Here is a 20,848-nt window from a genome sequence, read left to right as displayed (position 1 = left end):
CTACCAGCCCCATGCCCAACACTTCCCCTTCTAATGCCTCTCTCCAAACCCATGCCACATCTCTCTCTTCTTCCTTTCACCACCAACATGTCCAACATTTCTCTATTTTGTATCCCTTTCTATTCCCATGAAGGATCTGTCCCACCCTTTCCATCGCAACACCAATATTTCGCTCTCTTTTCTCTCTCCCCTATGCATCTCTACCTCCTCCCTCCACCACCGGGTCCAACAGTTCTCCCTCTCTCCCCCTCTATACAGCATCTTTTTCTCTCTATTCCCTCCCTCCCACTCCATGCCCAACAATTCTTCCCCTTTCTTCCTTTTTCTATGTGCACCATCTATTTCCTTCCCTCCCCTCCAAATTGTGTCCCAATAGTTTTTCTCTATCTTCCCTCCTCCCATCCCATGACCGCCTGTGCAGCATTTCTCACTCATTCCTTCTTCCGGGCCAAAAAAATCTAAGAAAATATAATCCAGCTTTATGGGATGAACATCTTTCCTGCCAAAATTCAAATTTGTGACAATGGACTTTCCTGCCAGGATTCAAACTCCTGACCAATGAACTTTCCTGCCTCAATCACCTCTAGCCTCAGCCAATTGGGCTTGAATACCTACTATATATAAAGATAAACTGTAGCTTGCTTCACCCTGATGAAAGCCACAGCATGATGGCTAAAACATTGATTCTACCTACCCAGATGCGACGAGACCCAGACATCTGCAACAATCAGGACGCCAGCTGAGAACATATAACCCAGCTTTATTCAAACTTGAGATCGATGGACTTTCCGACTAAAATCAAATTTGTGTCCAACAGACTTTCCTGCCAGGATTCAAACTCCTGACCAATGAACTTTCCTGCCTCAGTCACCTCAAGTCCCAGCCAATCAGGTTTGAGGACCCACTGTATATAAAGACAAATTTCAGCTGAGAAAAGCCACAGCATGATGGCTGAAATGTTCTACCCACCCAGGTGTGGTGAGACCTGGACAACCACAACAGTCATGACACCAGTCGTGGAAGCCTAAGTGAACAATTGGTGCTATTTGTATAAAGATGTACATGTAAATTTTTCATTGCGCACCTGGTGTGGAGGGGATGGCCTAGTGGTTAGAGCTGCTGCCTCAGCACCTTAAGGTTGTGAGTTTGATCCCAGCCTGCTGCCTGTAACTATGGGCAAGACACTTAATCCTCCATTGTCCCAGGTACCACAGTTAGATTGTGAGTCTGCCAGGACAGATAGGGGAAATACAGTGGTACCTTGGAATCCGAACTTAATCCGTTCCAGACTCTGTTCGAGTTCCAAAACGTTCGAGTTCCAAGACAGTTTTTCCCATTGAAAAGAATAGAAACTGGATTAATCTGTTTCTTGGTCCCACAAACTCTGCAAGATCGGGCCTACCTGGCAGAAACAGCAAGATCGGGACCCCCAGCAGCAAGATCAGGATCCCCAGCGGCAAGACAGCAAGATCGGCAACAGCAGCTGCAAGTGGTGTTCAGCCCAAAGTTTCCCTCCCAGGCGGAAACAGGAAGCTGCGTCAGAGGGGAAGCTTTGGGCTGAGCACTGCTTGCAGTTCGGATTCCAAAGCAGCGTTCAGATTCCGAGGCAAAAATGAAGAAAAAAAAAGTTTGGATTCCAAATCATTCGAGTTCTGGGGCGTTCGGATTCTGAGGTACCACTGTACTTAAAGAGTACCAGTTTAGGTGAATCTCTTCATGAAAAGGTGGTTAATAAAGCTAAATAAAAAAAGGGGGTGTGGACATAGGAAGGGCAGGAGCAATCATTAAACATTGCACAGTATTATTTATTGTAGGCTTACTATACCACTTTTAACTGTCAGGAAAGGACAAAGCAGTGTACATTCTAAAACAAATCCATCACGAAAGGAACAACAAAATTATTAGGAAGGGTGTTATAAAATATGGGAGATCCGTGCCTAATTTAGACACAAGGATTTACACCAGGTTTCCGTTCATGTACATCCTTGCGCCCAGAATTGGGTGTGGATTTTGGTGCAAGGACTATTCGATATATGATACCCAACTCATGGTGCCTTTTGTAGAGTAGTGCTCAGTGCTCATCTTTTTGGCACCCAAATGTGGGCACCATTTACTAAATCTAGTCCTACATGGATAAATTCTTTTAAATATTGGGCCCTAACTGGTTAGAACAGGATTTGGATTCCTAGCATGAAAGGTAGATGATGAATGAAGCTCTTGTAAAGAAGAAGAATGAGGAGGCAGTGGTATAGCGAGAGTGGGAGGTGCCTCGGGCGGTGGTGCCCTCCTCTATGCTCCTCCACTCATTCTGTGCCAAACCCTGTGCCCTACTCTATACTCCCCACGCTTCTTCCACCACACTTGCACCGTCCCTTCCCACCCCTGTACCTCTAAATCTTTGCCAACGCCAGCAGCTTCTCCGCCTGTTGCTTCTGCTGGCTTTCCCTCTGATGTCACTTCCTGGCCTATAACCTAGAAGTGATTTCGGAGGGAGCCAGGCCTGAGCGAGCAACAGGTTAGAGTAGTTGCTTGTGCTGGCGAAGATTTTAAAGAGGTAAGGGGGTAGGAAAGGGAGGGCACGAGCGTGGCCTGGGGAGGTGGAGAGGTGCCAGCGCCCCACCAAGATGGTGCCTGGGGCGGTCTGTCCCCTTCCCTCCCTACTATGCCACTGTGAAGAGGTATTGTTCCAGGGGAGATAATCCAGTAAGGGAGAAGGAAAGAGTATAACCTAGATCAGTGTTTCTCAACTCGATCCTGGAGTACCCCCTTGCCAGTCAGGTTTTCAGGATATCCACAATGAATATGCATGAAAGAAATCTGCATATAATGGAGGCAGTGTATGCAAATCAAGTTTATGCATATTCATTGCGGCTATCCTGAAAACCCGACTGGCAAGGGGGTACTCCAGGACCAAGTTGAGAAACACTGACCTAGAGAGTATGCAGTCCAAAAATTTTGTACACACATGCTCTATTGTGAAAAAGTGTGCACTCTTTGGAAATGATCTACTCTCTTTCCTAAGAATGCACACTAATTACAACACAGGAGTAAACTTTTTTTTTTGAGGGGGGAGTCCTGTTGTTATGGGATGAAAATATCATGGGAAATATCATTTCTTTTTTTTTTGTATATCTTTATTGAATTTTCAAACTACAATTGTGCAACAAGTAATTCATATACATAAAATATTACAAGACAAGCACAATAAACTTTCAGACATTTCTATCCCCACCTGGCAACAATTCTGCAGATTCTATTCAAAATATGTACAAATAATAATAATAATAACTTTATTCTTCTATACCGCCACAATCTTGCGACTTCTAGGCGGTTTACAATGAAGAGTGCTGGACATTCAGCGAAATACAATAAGTAGATATTCAGAGGAAATACAGAGATCAGAGACCTCAGGTGGCAATAGTATAGAAATACAATTTGCTGAGTGAAAATGTAATATGTACATTTTAGTGGGTAATGTCCGACAGGACCTGTTGGGGATAAATAGCAACGTAAAGTTACGATAAGATGAAGATAGATTTTATTTATAACAGTGCTGTAAGTTCAGGTGGAATAGGGAGGGGGAAGGGAGAGGGAGAGCGGGTCAATTGTTTAGGTATTTCTGGAACAGGTATGTTTTTAGGCGTTTCCTGAATTCCCCGTATGTAGTGGGCGAAAGCAGTTGGTCTAGGTCTTTGCCCCATAGGACTGCTTGGTGAGAGAGAAGGTGTTCGTAGTGTTTTTTCATTTTGCAGCCTCTAACTGGAGGGGAAATGAGTTTTGGGGGGGTGTTTCTCTTGAGTTTGTTATTAGAAAATGCGAAAAGGTCCGTTATGTACTTGGGGGTCAGGCCGTATAGTACTTTGAAGCAGAGGCAGGCAAATTTAAACCTTACTCGGGCTTCCGTTGGTAGCCAGTGCAGCTGCCGATAGTAGGGTGTCACCTGGTCGAATTTCTTCAGCACGAAGATAAGTCTGACCGTAGCATTTTGCATTATTTGGAGACGTCTTATATTCTTTTGTGAGATTGCTAGATAGGCGATGTTGCAGTAGTCAAGCTGACTTAGTATGAGGGATTGCACTAGGATTCTGAATGTTGACGTATCGAAGTATGATTTAATGGTTCTGAGTTTCCAGAGAGTAAGGAAACCTTTTCTGAATAGGGAATCCACTTGTTCCTTCATTGTTAGGCATTGGTCTAGAATAACACCTAGTATTTTCATGGTGGGATGAATAGGGTAGTTGAGTTTATTGATGCATAGTGGGGTTTTATTGTCAAGCGGGTGAGGGGAGGCAACGAAGAATTTTGTTTTTTCTAGGTTGAGCTTGAGCTTGAAATCTGTCATCCATTGTTCCATCTCATTTATGGCATCGGATGCCTTGGGAATGGTTTCCGAGATGGAGTTGGCGAATGGGATGATGATCGTAAATTCATCTGCGTAGCCGAATAGTTTTATTCCTAGTTGGGTTAGTTTCACACCTAATAAGGACATGTAGATATTGAAAAGCAGTGGGGAAAGCGGTGACCCTTGTGGCACTCCGGATGAGTTGCTCCAGGTGTCGGAGTGTTCGTTGTTAAAGCGTACCTGGTAAGAACGGGATGTGAGGAAGCCACGAAACCAGTTTAGTACCTCAGCTCTGATACCAATGGCGTCTAAGCATTGCATCATTTTCTCATGGTCTACCAAGTCGAATGCAGAGCTCATGTCGAATTGCATGATCAGGGCATTGAGGCCCTTACTAAATAATAGGCGCAGATAGTCTAAGATGGCAGCGTTTACTGTCTCCGTACTGAAAAGGGTTCTAAAGCCGGATTGAGTTTCATGCAGGAGAGAGAATTGATTAAGGTAGTCCATTAGTTGGGTGTGTACTAGCCTTCCATTATTTTTACAATGAATGGGATAGATGCTATTGGTCTGTAGTTTGTTATTAGCGCTGAGGATTCTTTTCTATTTTTTGGGATGGGGGTTATTATTATGTGGCCGTTGTTAGTGAGGAAAGTCCCATTTTTTAGGTTGTGGGTTAGGTAGTGTAATAGTGATATTTTGAATTCTGGTGGTGTCGCTTTCATAATCTCCGGAGGGCACGTATCTAGGATGCAGTGAGATTTAGAGTATTTGTTGTAGAGTTTGGTGTAGGTATTCCATTCTGGATCTAGAAAGGAACTCCAGATCATGTCTGTAGGTATTTCATTGTCATGTGAGTTAGCTATTTGGTAGTTGCTGGAGATGACTGTTACATTGTTATTGCTTATACAGTTATTTTTTAGGTTTTTAATTTTGGAATCAAAATATAGAGCTAGGTCCTTCGCAGTGGGTAACTTCGTGTTGTGCTCAGGTGTGGTGTAGCGGGTGGTGTCAAATAGGTTTGTGACTATGTTGAATAACTCTTTTGTATTGATTCCTTGTGAACCTTTGCATGATAAGTTAATTATGGTGGAGTAGAACGCTTTGCGTTTGTCTTTTATCAGTTGTTTGTAGGTTTTTATGTAGGCTCTCCATTTGTTGCGGTCTGTCAGTTCTCCTGTTTTATTCCAAATCCTTTCTAGTCGCCTAGCTGTTTGTTTCGTTTTTAATAGTTCGGTGTCAAACCATTTGTTGTATTTGTTTGCGTTGCTTTTGCTTTTATGTATGGGGGCGATTTTATCTAGGATGGAAGTACTGGTTGTATTCCAATGGTCCCAGAAGTCTATTCCTTCCTCTATTACTGTATGCGGTTTGTATTCTGACCAGTATTCTTCTGGATTAATATAACCTCTTGTTTGATGTTCTTTTTTTTATCATCAGACGTGTTTTAGATTTTCGGTGTGACCAGATCAGCTTAAAATAATAGGGGAAGTGGTCGGACCAGATGTCGTGATGCCAGGTGCCTTCAGTCAGAGAGATGATTGGGTCAAGGTTTTCCTTTGTGGACATGGCAACTAGGTTTAAATGATGGCCTTTTTTGTGAGTTTGTGTGGGTACGGGGATGTTGTAGTTGAGTAGAGTTAGGAAGTTTTTAAGTTCTATTGCATCTGTGTTGTTCTCTTCATCTAGGTGTAAATTTATGTCCCCTGTGATGATGTTGTAGTTGGGGGCTGATAGAATTGTGCAGGACGAATTCGCAGAAGTCTTCTTTGGCTTTGGGCCAGCTTTTAGGCGGGATGTAGAATAGTATGCTGGATAAGGATTCTTCTAGCTGGGTATTATTGATTTTACAGGCTAGGATTTCTAGGTTGTCGGTCATTTTAGAATCTAGTAGTTCGAACTCGAATCCTTCTTTAAGAGATTATGGCTAATCCTCCTCCTTTTTTTCCTGTGCGGTTTAACGTAAGGATTTTGAAATTGTTTGGTAGAAGATCAGATATAATAGGATCATCTTCAGATAGTAACCAAGTTTCAGTTAGAAAGAGGCAGGCTATTTGTTTGCTGGTGATCCAGTCATTTATGAGGAATGCCTTGTTTCTAACAGATCTGGTATTAAGATATGCACATGGGATGGAGGTGGTTGCAGCATTTACTGTTGAGTTAGTGGTTTTGATGGTTTTTATTTCCCTTGTTCTTTTTTTAAGGGTATGGTGGTGTCTTTTTTATATGAGATTACATTAATATGATTTGTAGTGTCTTCTTGCAGGTTGGTGATTTAGGGGAAGGATAGAACAGGGTGGTGGATGGATTGTAATTGTTCACTTGATCCCAGATGGATCTCCAAAATCTAAGTATCAAGGGACAATAGTACAGTAAATAATCCAACGTCCCAGCTTCAAGATGACAATGCCAGCATCTATTAGACTTTGAACTATCTAATTTCTGTAAAAGAACTGGGGTCCAAAATACTCTATGTAATAAGAAAAACCATGTTTGTCTCATAGATGCAGACACCGTACATCTCATCCTCCAAATCCAGATTTGTGGCCATTGAGATGCAGTAATCTGATGCTTTATCTCAATGCTCCAAATGTCTTTGGTTTCTTATTCAAAAATCCAGATATTAATTTATACCACTGAGCGGCCTGGTGCCCCAGGAAGTCCACTTGAAAACACAGGACTGGCAAGCTATATTGATTTTTAAGATTTTTCCAATCGGGGAACCCCTCCTGAATGGCCTGCTTCAACTGCAATCATCCATAATTTTGTGATTTATTAAGACCAAATGTGTGTTGCAATATCATTTCAAACAAGTGCTCATCCTTAGCAAAACCAGAAAAAGGAAGCAAAGAGAAAAATAAAGTATTTATGACCTCTATCATATATGCAGAGGATAGACAGATCCTAGCCAAATACAAAGTACGTGATCAAAAATCAGAAATAGAGATGTGCAGAGCAAATTTGCATGGGAAACATCAAAGCAGCCAGATACATTATGCATTGGAAATAGAAATACATTTCCTCCTGTGCAGTGAAAAATACAAAGGTTTCAAGGGTATTTTGTATGGACCAGTACCAGAATCTGAAAATTGCCCTTGTAGTCCTTTCTGTATCATATCATTTTATTTTACTGTTATTATAACTATAAATCTAATTTATTTTTTTTATTTAATCACTTTATTAGGGTACTTTCAAAGCTCCTTAGTTACCTCTATTCAATTCCTGACTCTGCCCATTACAATCACTGTTGCAGGTTCTGTAATACATCATGATGGGGATATTAGAAATACAAGACTGGCTCAAAATTTGCCTCTGGATCCGGGTAATTTACAGCTCCCATTTTTTTAGTAATCTGCATTACTTGCAAGCCAATGGGTATGGTGTAACTGCTGGCCTGCAAGTACATTTTCAGAGGAAAACCAAAATCTGACTTGCAGGGGGACAGTAGGCCCAATGCATCTATGTAGATATCAGAGCTTCCAAGTTACCCAGCTCCATGAGGGAGATTTTGGTCCAGTCTTTGATTTCTGCCAACCTTATCCTGATGCATCTTGGGACCTGCAGCACTAATTTCAAAGGGTAAAATCAGGACTCCAGCTCCTATACTGCTTTCTATAAAGCGGTATAGCGTAGCTTTAAAACCAGAGCCGGGTAACTTGGCAGCTCTGAGATTTTGTACCTGTTTTGAACCGGTGCAGAAATGCCAGCAAAACTGGAAGCCCCAAGCAGACTTTCCTTCCCCTGATATAATCCCATTACCTTCCCCATCTCATTTTTGGATACAAATAAAATTAAGCATGCTGAGTGCAGGCAGTTTTCTCATGGGCAAACAGATATTTAGCAGTGCAAGAAGCTTTGAAGCATGACAGAAACCACAGTCTGTCAGACTGATTTATTTTTTTAGAAAAGAGTGCCTCCATGTGGATGTTTGCTGTTTCAGGCAGAGGATCTTGAAAAACCACAATAATTTTTCCCTCTAGTTCCATCTGCTGTCATTCCACCCCCTTAATTCAGTTCAGGTGCATTTTCTTAACCACCTTTTAGAATTCCTGAAGAAATCTTGCAACAATGTATAATTCTGCACTCAAAAGTTCTCAATTCTGCACAATTCTTCATAGTTTATTTTTTAAAATAGTTTAGTTGGAAATCTATAGCCTGCTTTTAAGGCCTGAAAACTTGAAAACTCATTCACAGTAAAAATGAACTGTCCCGGAGGTTACATTGAAATCAGTCTTGTTTGTAAAAATTTTAGAGAATTGAATTGATTGATGTCTACTTTGTAGTTCACTGGGAATGTCCAGTTTTCTATTTTTGTGAACCGCATCGATTCGCGAGGTTTTGCAGTCTAGAAATGTAATTCCTGCAGCTGAAATAGAGCCTGGTTTTTCTTTCCAATTTCACTGTCAGAGAAGAGGGAGGGGGACACTTGAAAGGAAGACGTAGAGGGGCATAATCGAAAGGGATGTCTAAGTCCGTTTACGTCCATCTCGCAAGTCGTCCAAAGTTAAAAAGAGCTTGACACATTTTCGAAAGATACATCCAACTTTTTTTTACTTTCGAAAATCGTCTAATTATACGTCCTGCCGATCTGATCGTCCAAGCCACTAAATCATCCATCTTTATACCATATTTCCATCCAACTTTCCGTCCAAGTCCAAAATGCTTAGAACAAGCCCTGTTGGATGTGGGAGGGGGTCTGCAAAGTGATTGACTGAACACCCAGACATGCCACCTAAATAGTGGGGTACCTTATAGGGCACTGCTGTGAACTTCACAAAAAGAGTGACATGGCTTCTCCTCACTACAGCTCCCTTATAGGTGATGGTGAGCCCCCCAAACCACCTCCAGAATCCCCTAGACCCACTTATCTACCACCCCAATAGCCCTCATGGCTTCAGGAGCCACTTATATGCCAGTAAAAATGGGTTTTGGGGATGTATAGGGCAGTGCACATGTTTAAGTATCAATGCAGTGACTACAGGGGCTTATGGGCATGAGTCCTCCTCTCTATGGGTCCCTAACCCACCCCCAAGATGACTTAAGCTGCCTCTGGGCTTGACGACTAGGCTTTCCTATGCCCGGCTGCCAGGTGATGATGGTCTGGAGACTGAAATTTAAAGTTTTGAATACAATTTTTATGGGGGTGGGGGGGGGGTTGGTGATCACTGGGGTAGTGTGTGGGGATCTGTGTTATGTGTTTGCAGTGCAGCACTATGAAGGCCTAGGTCGTTTAGAAATACGTCCAAAACCTGTTTTTATTTTAGGCGCTTGGACGTTTTTGAGAAATGTTCATCCAAGTGCTGACTTAGGCCAGTTTTTGGACGTTTTTCTCTTTCGATTATGAGCCCCATGGCTTTATGTCACCTGCTGGTATTTTGTCTATTCTGAAAAAGTCGCAAGTCAAAAGAGTAACCTAGTAGTTAGTGCAGTGGACTTTATACTAGAGAATGACACAGGAAAAAATGTGTGGAGGGGCATAATTAAAAAAAAAAGTCTAAGTTCTCTTTTGGCCTAAGGCCCTAAACACTGAAAGTAGCAGCAGGGGAAATGTCCATTCTTAAAAAAACAAACAAACATCCAAAATGAGTTTTTTTTTTTTGAGAATGGCCTACCTCTACGTTCAGCAGTTTAAACGCCCAGATCACCACTACGTCTAAACTTACAACACATTATCAACCAAAAAATAGCCTAAGTCCCAAATGCCCAAAACAAGACCTTTTGGGTGAAAGAGGAGCCAGTCCTTCACTTTAAAATCATAAGTGTTTGAGGCTTTTGCAATTAAAGTAGAGCTTGCAGGAATGGGACAGGGACAGAACTTGTGGGGACAGGAAGGGGATATTGAGATTCCAAGGGGATGGGCCAAATTTGTCTGTGTCATTCTCTATACCAAATGCCCCTTCTGGTATATTTGTGGTCACATACATGTGGCAGAGACATATGTAACTGATAGTGTTCTGTAATTTTCACACATAATTTGGAGTTCCACTTCATGTCATAGTAACATAGCAAATGTCAGCAGATGGCTGACACGGTCCATCAAATTTGCCCAACAAAGTGGCCAGAGTTGAAGCTGGCACTCTGCACAGTCTCCCGGTTGAGGTGGTAGACACAGAGGCTGTGTCTGATTTCAAGAAAGCCTGGGATAGGCATGTGGGATCTCTTAGAGAGAGGGGAAAAGATAATGATAATGGGCAGACTGGATGGGCCATTTGGCCTTTATCTGCCATCATGTTTCTATGGGTAATTTAGCATCTTTGGGGAGGGGAAGGTTTCAGTTTCTTCTGATAGTTGCTTACCCTGTTAAAATTGGAAAATTGCTCTCCCCAGGCATGAAGCAACTGTTGACTGGTGCGAGTTTGTCATTCCTTCATTCTAGATAGACATCCAAAAAAGTTATAGTAAATGTGGAGGGACATTTTATAACATAGTAACACTCCACCTGTAAATAGTATACACTCCCCTTGCATGTCTGTGGTATGCTAACTATGTCCGCTGCTACACAATAGCACTTAGATGTCCAGCTGTCATTTTGCGAGTATATGTACACATACACATAAGTGGTATTAATATTCTATCCAGACAATATTCAGAGAGTGGTAGTCAGCAGTTTTGCTTTTTTAATAGGGTTACCAGATTTGCTCTTAAAAAAAGAAGACACCGTTGGCTCTGCCCCATTCTGCACTAGCCCTGCCCCCACACGAACCTTGTGTCTTCTTCTACAAGTTTGGGGCCACATCTGGAGAACCTCTGTGCATGCATGGACATCAATGCGATGACATCCGCGCATGCACAGAGGCCATCCAGATGCGGCCCTGAGCTCGGGGCTTTCCAAAACCCGGACAAACTGCTGGGTTTTGGAAATCCTTCTGGGTACCTGAACAGTCTTCTAAAAAGAGGACATCTGGGTTTTCCCAGACATGTGGTAATTCTATTTTAAAATAACCAGTGTAGGCAAAATTAGGCCCAGATGTTCAATGCCGGACCATGTTTGGGCACCAACATTGACTATCTAAGGCTGACTGGATTCTTTCAGACTGCTGGCTCTTATGTAGGTTCTGGCCAATATTCAGTTAGGCCTCAAATTAAACATTTTTGTGGGTCCTGAATTAATATTGGCCAATGGTCCATCTAGCCCAGTAGCCTGTCTTCATGGTGGCCAATCCAGGTCACTAGTACCTGACAAAAATCCAAATAGTAGCAACATTCCATGGTACCGATCCAGGGCAAGCAGTGGTTTTCTCCATGTCTTTTCCAATAGTAGACTATGGACTTTTCCTCCAAGAAATAGTCCAAACCTTTCTTAAAACCAGCTACGCTACCCACTCTTACCACAACCCCTTGCAATGCGTTCCAGAGCTTAACTATTCTCTGAGTGAAAAAATATTTACTCCTATTGGTTTTAAAAGTATTTTTCTGTAACTTCATTGACTGTTCCCACCATCCCCCTGATTCCTATTCCTCCTTTCCTAATCCCCTCTCAAAGAGAAGAAATATGCCTGACAAGACCCTCCCCCCGAATCCCCCAACCCTATGTAACCTCCAACCCCACCTGGACCTATCTTTAGTATCCATGGTGGTCTAGAGCAATGTTTCTCAACTCAGTCCTGGAGTACCCCCTTGTCATCATGTTTTCTGGATATCTTCAATGAATATGCATAAACTTGATTTGCATGCACTGCCTCCATTATATGCAAATTTCTTTCATGCCTATTCATTGTGGATATCCTGAAAGCCTGACTGGCAAGGGGGTATTCCAGGACCTAGTTGAGAAACACTGGTCTAGGGGGGTCTTATGAGCTAGCTAGTACTGTGAGGCTGCAACTAGAGGCTACGGCAGCCGTTTGGAGGCTGGAGAAATAAGAGGCGAATGTGCCAAGGTAGCAGGGTTTAATTTGGGGGAGAGATTAACTAGTCCTATTTTGTATTTGGCAGAGGCTCCGAAGTCAGTGAGGAGCCAGGAGAACAGCATAACCCTTCCAGTGATTCCAGTACCCTGAGAGGTAAGAACAAAGTCCATGCAATGTCTCCTCACAGTGCACCATAAGTAACATGACCATTTATTTTCTCCTCAAAAGGGGACATCTACTAATTTTCAGTCCAGTCCCCAATCCCACCCTAGCCCCGCCCCAAATTTCTTCCATTCATTTTTCATTTACACACAATATCTTATTCATAATGATCATAATGATAACCACACTTGGAATACTGCGTCCAACATTGGTCTCCATACCTAAAGAAGGATTTAAAAGTACTCGAGAGGGTGCAGAGACGAGCAACTAAGCTAATAAAGGGCATGGAGAACTTGGAATATGAGGAATGACTTAAGAGACTGGGATTATTCTCCCTTGAGAAGAGGAGACTGCGAGGGGATATGATCGAGACTTTCAAAATACTGAAAGGATTCGACCAAATAGAGCAGGATAAAAAACTATTTACAATATCCAATGTGACAAGGACAAGAGGACATGGACTAAAGCTAAGGGGGGGACAGGTTCAGGACAAATATCAGGAAGTTCTGCTTCACACAACGAGTGGTGAAAACCTGGAATGCTCTCTCAGAAGAGGTAATTGTGGAATCCACCTTTCTAGGGTTTAAGGGTAAGTTAGATGTACACCTCCTTATGAGTGGCTTAAGATGACATAGGTAAGGGTAAGCTAGATGCGCATCTCTTATGAGAAGCTTAGAGTGATATGGGGACTAATACTATGCCAGGGTACACCTGGCAGCGCCTCCGCGTGTGCGATCGCCGGACTTGATGGACCTAGGGTCTGTTCCGGAGATGGCACTTCTTATGTTCTTAAAAAAAACCACAAAGCACACTGTATGCAGAGAAAATTATCATTTATATTTGTTTTATTTTTCAAAGAGGTCAAGGCAGATGACTTTAAAATATGCAATGTCATCTCAGTAATAACTATAGAAAAATAGACAAATTTAGTGAAAAATATAGACAGCAGATATAAATTCTCAAAACTGCCCCCTCTCCTTCACTGCCTTCCAGCATTTGTCTCACTTGTTGAACTGCTCCTTTGTCCCCAGCAGCACTACTTGCTTCACTATGTCCAATATCCCCCTCACCCTGCATCCCCTCTGTTCCCTCTCCAGCACCATATAAAAACTCATCTCAGCTTTCTCCCCCCTCCCTGCCACCAGCTTTTGTCCCCAACAGCACTCCCCACATCACTATGTCCAGTCCCCCACCTTGCATCCCTTCTCTTCTTACTTGTGGAACTGCTCCTCTTAGTCTTTCCAGCTCTTTGAACTACTCCTTGCTCCAGCACTCCAGGACGGCGGATGATGGCCCAACACTTCTGGACAGCCCGGCTCAAACAGCTTCGAAACACTGCATGTGGCTGATCCACAAGCCCAGGGTAGGATTAATTCATTGAGGGCCCCTAGGCACACAAGTCCACTGGACCCCTGCTCCACTCCACCCCTGCCCCTCCCCACCATGCCTCACCCCCATTTATATTATTTACTTATTTATTTCCACTTTACAGTATTTCTTTTATTTTAAAATTCAAAACAAACAACAAAGATTACCATATCAGTGCCAGTGTACAGTTTTTCTTCTATGCAACCTCCAAACATCTCTGAACAAATCTCCCATTCCTTCCTAGAGGAAGAGATCTTCAGCTGGTAGGGCTTTGAGAAGCTCACCAATTTATATTTTGCATTTGGGTAGGAGGTATGAGGCATGGCAGGAAGAAAATTGAGTTCCTTCCATTTTATTTGACTAATACATTTCTCAATTAGCTTTCAGAGGTTAAAACCTCTTTTTCAGGTCAGTAAGCTATACTGCTGATACAGTATCCCTCCCTGTCCTGACCTGAGGAAAGGAGTTATGGTCTCTGAATTAGTAAAAAAATGTATTAAAATGAGTCCAATAAACAGGATCACCTTATTTCCATTTTCTATTAATAAACGATTATCAACACAGCTACAATAATACTTTATCCTAAAGCAAAACTAACTAAATATATAAAACAAATATAAATTTTTTTTCTACCTTTGTTGTCTGGTTTCTGCTTTCCTCATCTTTTCCTCATTCTCTTCCTTCCATCCACTATTTGCCCTCTCTCTGCCTCTTCCATATGGCATCTGCCCTCTTTCTGTGCCTCTTCCAGAAACTGTCTGCCTCTCCCTTCCATCTCTCCCTAACCTCCCCCCCCCCTCCATTGGTGTGGCATCCATCTACTTCTCTCCGCTACCCCCATGGTGCGGCATCTGTCTTCTTCCCTTCCATCTCTCCCTCCCTCCCAGCAGATTTTAGCATCTCTCTCTCTCTCTATCCTCCTTTTCTCCCATCAGATCTGGCATCTGTCTCCTTCCTCCTTTCCTCTTCCCAGGTCTGGTATCTGTCTCCTCCCATCCCCTCCCCCCCTGCTCTGTTATCTCTCTCTCTCTCCGCTCCCTTCCTCCTGTTCTTCCCTGGTCTTCCTTCTCAATTTATTTTCTGCCTTTCTAAATTCTTTCCTGCTATTCAGTCTTCAATTTCCCTCTTTCATTATGTTTACCTCTTTCCCTCTCCCCTTCCAGTAGCTAACTATATCCTCATCCCCAAATCCAGCATGTGCCCTTTTTCCATTCTCCTCTCCATTTCCTTCCAGCATGGGTCCTTCTCCCTCACCCCCCCCCCTGCTTGAGTTCAGTTCGCCCTAACACTGCATGCGCCAGCTTCCCTTCTCCTCTGAAACAGGAAGTTACATCATGAGGGGGAAGGAGGAGAAGAGAAAAAGGGACAAGCAGTGTTAGAGCCCCGCTGCCTGGGTTCATTCGCTTGCTGGCGAGAGGGCAGCGAGGGAGTGGAAGGGAGGGAAGCTGACCTCACCAGGCAGTCGGGGGCCCCCTGCCCTGTTTGTACCCCCTACTACTACTATTTCTATAGTGCTATCAGATGTACGCAGCGCTGTGCAGGGTCACAAAGATTGCAAGGTTTCCTTTTTTTACTTCTTGTTAGATCTCTCCTACTTTCTAAATTTAGGTCTGCTATTCATTTGACTTGATTCAGTGCTGGCATTAGGTGGTTGTAAGCAGTGCAACTGCCCTGGGGCCCAGTGTTACAGGGGAACCCAAACCTACCTACAACTGAACAAGATACAGCGTGCTATGTTAAACTTTAGGGCCTGCAACTACATTTCTGCCCTGCACTCCAACATGTTTGATACTGGCCCTGCTTAGATTTAGAAATCTAATTTAGGTGCCTAGTGCTGAAAATTGGTATTAATCTCTTAACAATTTTTCTCTGCCCTAAATCTGTTCCTGTTGCCACCCACTCTTTAGGCTCTTAAATTTATGGGTTTAGAGAAATTGTGAGCATACGTTTAGACACTCAACCCTAGTAAATTTTCGGAGGCCAATTTAGCTTAAACCCTTTGGAAATTGACTTCTTGGTCTAATCTAATCTAATCTAAACCTTAAGTTTAAATACTGCATCATCTCCATGAGTATGGAGCTCGACACGGTTTACAAGAACTTAAATAATAGGTAGAGAAGAAGAAAAAGGTTTACATGAACTTATGTGTAGAAGGGAGGAGAAAAAGGGGGGAGGATAGAGTTACAATTTGGTGAAAAGTCAAGTTTTCAGTTGTTTGCGGAATATTTGAAGGAAGCCCAGGTTCCGCAACGGGATGGTGAGGTCGTTCCAAAGACCTGTGATTTTGAAGAGAAGGGATTTTCCCAGTTTGCCTGCATAATGGATGCCGCGTAGAGAGGGGAAGGCTAGTTTATACCTTTGGGCAGTTCTGGAGGAGTCAGGACTGGAGGAGTTGAGAGATAGTGGGATAAGGGGGGGGGGGGGAGGATGCCGTGAATGATCTGCAACTTACACACATTCCTCCACTTCATCTTCACATACTCTTTGATTTTTACTGTATAGATGTTAACCTTTGGTATTCCTAGGTGCTTCAGAAGAGGTGATATACCCGCTGTCTCAACGCCGTGCCTCCCGCTCACATGAAGACCTGACAACAGAAGATTATTCTCCATCCCTGCAGCAAGGTTCCAGGGAATTGACTTTCTGGGGACGAATCGTAGAGAGACCCAAATTCCTGCCACTGTTCAGTAAAGCTCAGCGGAGTCCTCTGCAGAGTCCTGAGACACCCCAGATGGGATGGGAAAAGCTACTGGCTACCACCCCTAAAAGCCAGACTCCAAGCCCTGCTTCTTCTGGATGGCAGAGCCTGTCAGCGGAGCTATGCAAAGCCCATGGCTACCAAAGCCCCTCCTCATCTGTGACAGATGACAGTCGCAGCACAGTCCAAACCTCTGCTGATAAGGGGCCCTCACTCCAAGACCCCAGCCCTATTGTATGGGTACCACAAGACTCTAGAAGCAGCACAGAGGGGGGAGAAGCAAACCTGCAGCACAGACTGTTGAAGCCCTACCAGGGTCGGAGTCCGCAGCCTCACAGGGAAACTATGGTGTGATGGTGGAATCTCATTCTCAGCATTATGGGACTGCTTGATCTGGGGTTTTATGTTTTAGATGGATGTACAATTTTAACAGAATTTCTGAGGCATTGTCAAGAGGTTAGAGAACTTTGAATGTTGAAAGAAAAGAGAGACTTGGTCAAAGTTCTGTGTACAATGAAAGAATCATAAACGGAAACAGCATGAGATCTACAAGTCACGTTAAAGTACTATATGGATCAAGCACAATCATTCCGTCATGGTACAACATTACATGGACTGCATTGTCACTCTGTAATGTCATAGTGCCATGCAGACTGCATGAGATTGCCATGTTGTGATAGTATTGCACCAGTTGAAGGATGTCACCAAGTCAAGTCACAACATCAAGTTAATGACATCACCAAGCCCCAAAAGAATCACATTAATTGCATGATGTCACCATGCCATGTCACATCACAGCACATCACAGATTGCATGTAGCTACACCAGTACCATTTAATGCATTGCGCTCAAGTGCAGCTTCTCAGTTACTAACATGGTAGGATGAATGGGATGAAGGAAGTTTCCGTCACACACTGGACAACTTTCTGGCCCCCTCTCCCTCCAGTTCTGATTTTGCAGTGTTATGATGTATTCAGGCTCTTACTAACCGACTTGGAAAAAAAGTGTTACTTTCAGGATGACAGATACATCTGAACATATTATCTGATGCTAAATACTGCCACCTCTGGTAGTGAGAGGAAGAATCCGTTTCTGAAAGTCTATCACTGCTCTTTCCCTTGCTTTAAAACAGTGAACACTCTAGAATAGGGGTTCTCAGCCTAGTCCTTAGGATCCATACATCCAGCCAAGTTTTCAAGATATCCACAATGGATATGCATGACATAGGTTTGCATTCAATAGAGGATAGGACTGAGAAGCCCTGTTCTTGGGGAAACCACCCCCCTGTTTTTTATATTTTACAACCTTGTACATTTGTAGGATAAAAATTCAAGAACCATTTCCATATTGTGCCTCATTATACACTCTGATTCACTTAGAATCAGAGCTGTAAAAACTGGCTCTTGGGTTCCCTGCCTCTATCTGGCAAGTTCTCTGCATGGTAGAACAGTGATACTACTGAGCCATTAGCCAGCCCTAAACCACCATTTTCAAATAAAAACAAATCTATTCTCTCTTAGAACTCTGGATGTAGTTTGCATATGTCTTTAGGAACACCCTGGATTTGGTTTATTATAGTGCTGTATTGGGCACTAACCAGACATTTTTAATCCCAAACAAGCGATGTAATCATCCAGGAACTATTTCTGGAAAGTTAAATTGCTTTGAATATTGGCCATTTCGATTTAATCACAATAACATAAGAAGCCCATACAGGATCAGTCAATGTTGGGGTAATTGAAATTGCCAAGTGTGATTTTTTGTGATTTATCATGCTCTTTTCAAAATTGTTTGTAACTGAAATCACCCATTATTATACTGTTGCCCAATTTGCCACAATATTTCTTTATCTCTCTGTCCGGGGTGGGGGAGGGGGAGGTAGTATAACCCTATCTGTATATTCCCTCCCTTCACACATGGAATTTCTATCCATATGGATTCCATACTGCTATCTGTGTCATGCAGAATGATTATTTTGTTTGATTCAGTTCCCCCTTTAACATATAGTGCAACCCCCTCCCCCATCCAATTTGATCTACTCTATCCTTGTGATATAATTTTTACCCAGGTAACACAGTGTCTCATTGATTGTTCTTCCACCAGGTCTCTGAGATGTCTATTAATTCTTTTTTTTTTTTTTTTTTTTTTATACCAAAATTAATTTTATTGTTATAACAGAAACTTAGAAGAAAAAATGGATACACAGATCAAAATTCTAGAGATTGCACTTTCTAGACAGTGAATGGATTAAGGTATTTAACTAGTCTTTTCTTAGTGGGATGGTTTCCTCCTTCATGCCATCCTTTGTGATCATGCAGATTTTCAGTGCATCGCCAGTGTACACATCTCGCTCGGCTGCAGAGATGAAAACATCTTTGATCAGCTCAATAGCCTTTGTCAAGGTCAAAGGCAACTGTTGAACATTCTCCATATTCTTGAAGCCAATTTGGTTGTCAAGCAGGGACTGAAGCATAGCGCTAGCAGACCCACCAGCTTTATATGTGTCCCTCTGATATGATCCAATTGAATCAAAGCTGTAGACGGCCCCCTTCCCTTCCTCATCAAGTCCACCAATGATGTTGTAGACATAGTAAGGAAAGAAGCGGCGTGAATACAGGATTGTAGATAACATGGCTGCAATGGCCCCAGTAGTCATAATCTTGTTATTCGAATGCTTATACATCTTTAATCTGACTTCAATAATTTTTGTAAGCGTAAGACAATCGCCATGGAAGCCACTGCATCCAATCATGGTTTTGTTAGTTAATTTGTGGCATTTTGGCGTGTCCCGACTATGAATTGCATACCCTTCACTCAATCTTGTGTCAGAGGCAATAATAGAAAAGTCTTCTCCAGCAAGAGCCAACACAGTACCGCCATTAAAGGTGTAAGGATTGAAGCGCTGCTCCCGGGGCACTCCTTGCACCTCCAGCTCCATGCTCTTCCGCCGATCGCTGGACACGCCGCCAAGCTAGTGCTGTCTCACCGCGATATGGCGGCCCACACCCCACCGTGACGGCGCCGTTTCGCCCCCCCCCATGGCCGGCCTCGGGCGCCCTCCGAGATGTCTATTAATTCTATCTCATCATTTAGTGCCGTTTACTGTAATTTTCCTATTTATCTTTTAGGCTTCTAACATTTGTATACAGACACTTCAAATTGTTTTTTTTTTTTCCCCTTGTATCTACAGTCTGCTGAGAAGGGATAATTTGAGTCCTTTACCCTGCCTTCTTCTTAAGCACTCCTGGCTTTCTTTCACTATTATTGAAACCTCTCTATTGGAACACCCTAAATATTCTATTTCAGTAGTATCCTTCAAGGATACTCCAAACCGAACCATCCGCTTCTGGATGAATGGAACCTTTCCCCCCAGCAGCCTGGTTCTGTCCCGGTTAAGGTGGAGTCCATCCTTTTGGAATAGGCTCCCTTTTTTCCCAGAAGGTTGCCCAGTTCCTAACAAATCTAAATCCTTCATCCCTGCACCATCATCTCAACCATGTATTGAGACTAGAGCTCTGCCTGCCTCTTTAGTCCACTTTTATCATGTTTTCTGGCAATGAATTCCAAAGCTGAGCTGTGCTTTGAGTAAAAACACAGTGGCTGATATTCAGATCATGGGAGTTAGCCAGTAGAGAATGACACAGGGACAAATTTGTCCCCATCCCCGCAGAAACTCAATTTCTCCATCCCGTCCCTGTAAGTTTTGTCCCTGTCCCTGTCCCTGGCTCTGCCTTAACTGCTCAAGCCTCGAACACTTATGATTTTAAAGTGTTTGAGGCTTGTGCAGATGAGGACAGAGCTTGCAGGAATGGGGAAGGGCCCCATGGGGCAGGGACAGGAAAAGGGACAGGAACAGGGAATGGGGCAGGGACAAGAAAAGAACTCATGGGGATGGGAAAATGAGTTCCTGCGCGGACCAGGAAAATTTTGTCCCTGTGTTATTCTCTTTTAGCCAGGCTGACTCCCGTGGTTGGTGCTGAGCCCAGATATTCAATTAAAGCAAAAGAGCAGGGACAAGTCCAAAAACAAATCAACACAGGGTGTGCAAATGATTCAATGAACAATGTAATCTTCAAAGAAGTCTTTAATAACTTAAAATAAAGGACCCGACACAGAATATGTTTCATGTCAACCAGGAGCCTGCCTCAAGGGTCACAGGAAAACACAAATATCTCTCTATTAAAAAACACATATAACAACAGAAATTTAAAAAAAAGAACAAAGAAAAAATAACATCTAATGTGGAGAACATTGAGGGACAAATACTTAACAGACCATAAAATATTTTTGAACTAACTGTTGCTGAAACCTGAAAACCAGATGGTATATGATGTAAAGAACATCAATAATACAGCATCAAGAAACATCTAAGGGCTTATTAATTAAATAAAAGATACCTTTTGTAATATACTCTGCATATTAATTAAGGTC

General features: G+C 42.8%; 2 protein-coding genes across 2 annotated transcripts in view; one reads left to right on the top strand and one right to left on the bottom strand.

The window, feature by feature from the left end:
- LOC117360476 (rho GTPase-activating protein 6-like) overlaps positions 1-18,427 on the top strand; it is a 148,092-nt gene extending 129,665 nt beyond the window's left edge. The window contains exons 11-12 of the mRNA XM_033944263.1: positions 12,275-12,342; positions 16,245-18,427. Coding sequence (XP_033800154.1) covers positions 12,275-12,342; positions 16,245-16,771 — 595 coding nt within the window. The 3' untranslated portion in view covers positions 16,772-18,427. The remainder of the gene's footprint in view (positions 1-12,274; positions 12,343-16,244) is intronic.
- Positions 18,428-18,563: 136 nt separating this feature from the next.
- LOC117361160 (proteasome subunit beta type-1-like) lies at positions 18,564-19,448 on the bottom strand. The gene has a single exon (XM_033946128.1). It carries the CDS (start codon positions 19,353-19,355, stop codon positions 18,678-18,680), a length of 678 nt encoding a protein of 225 aa, XP_033802019.1. The 5' UTR covers positions 19,356-19,448; the 3' UTR covers positions 18,564-18,677.
- Positions 19,449-20,848: the final 1,400 nt, after the last annotated feature.

Source organism: Geotrypetes seraphini, chromosome 5, assembly GCF_902459505.1.
Source record: "Geotrypetes seraphini chromosome 5, aGeoSer1.1, whole genome shotgun sequence".
In the NCBI taxonomy this organism is placed as follows: Eukaryota; Metazoa; Chordata; class Amphibia; order Gymnophiona; family Dermophiidae; genus Geotrypetes; species Geotrypetes seraphini.
This window is presented reverse-complemented; position numbering and strand designations above follow the sequence as displayed.

Bases quoted from the DNA above. Each gene is read 5' to 3' on its own strand.
- LOC117361160 (XM_033946128.1), bottom strand. From the start codon at position 19,355: ATGGAGCTGGAGGTGCAAGGAGTGCCCCGGGAGCAGCGCTTCAATCCT.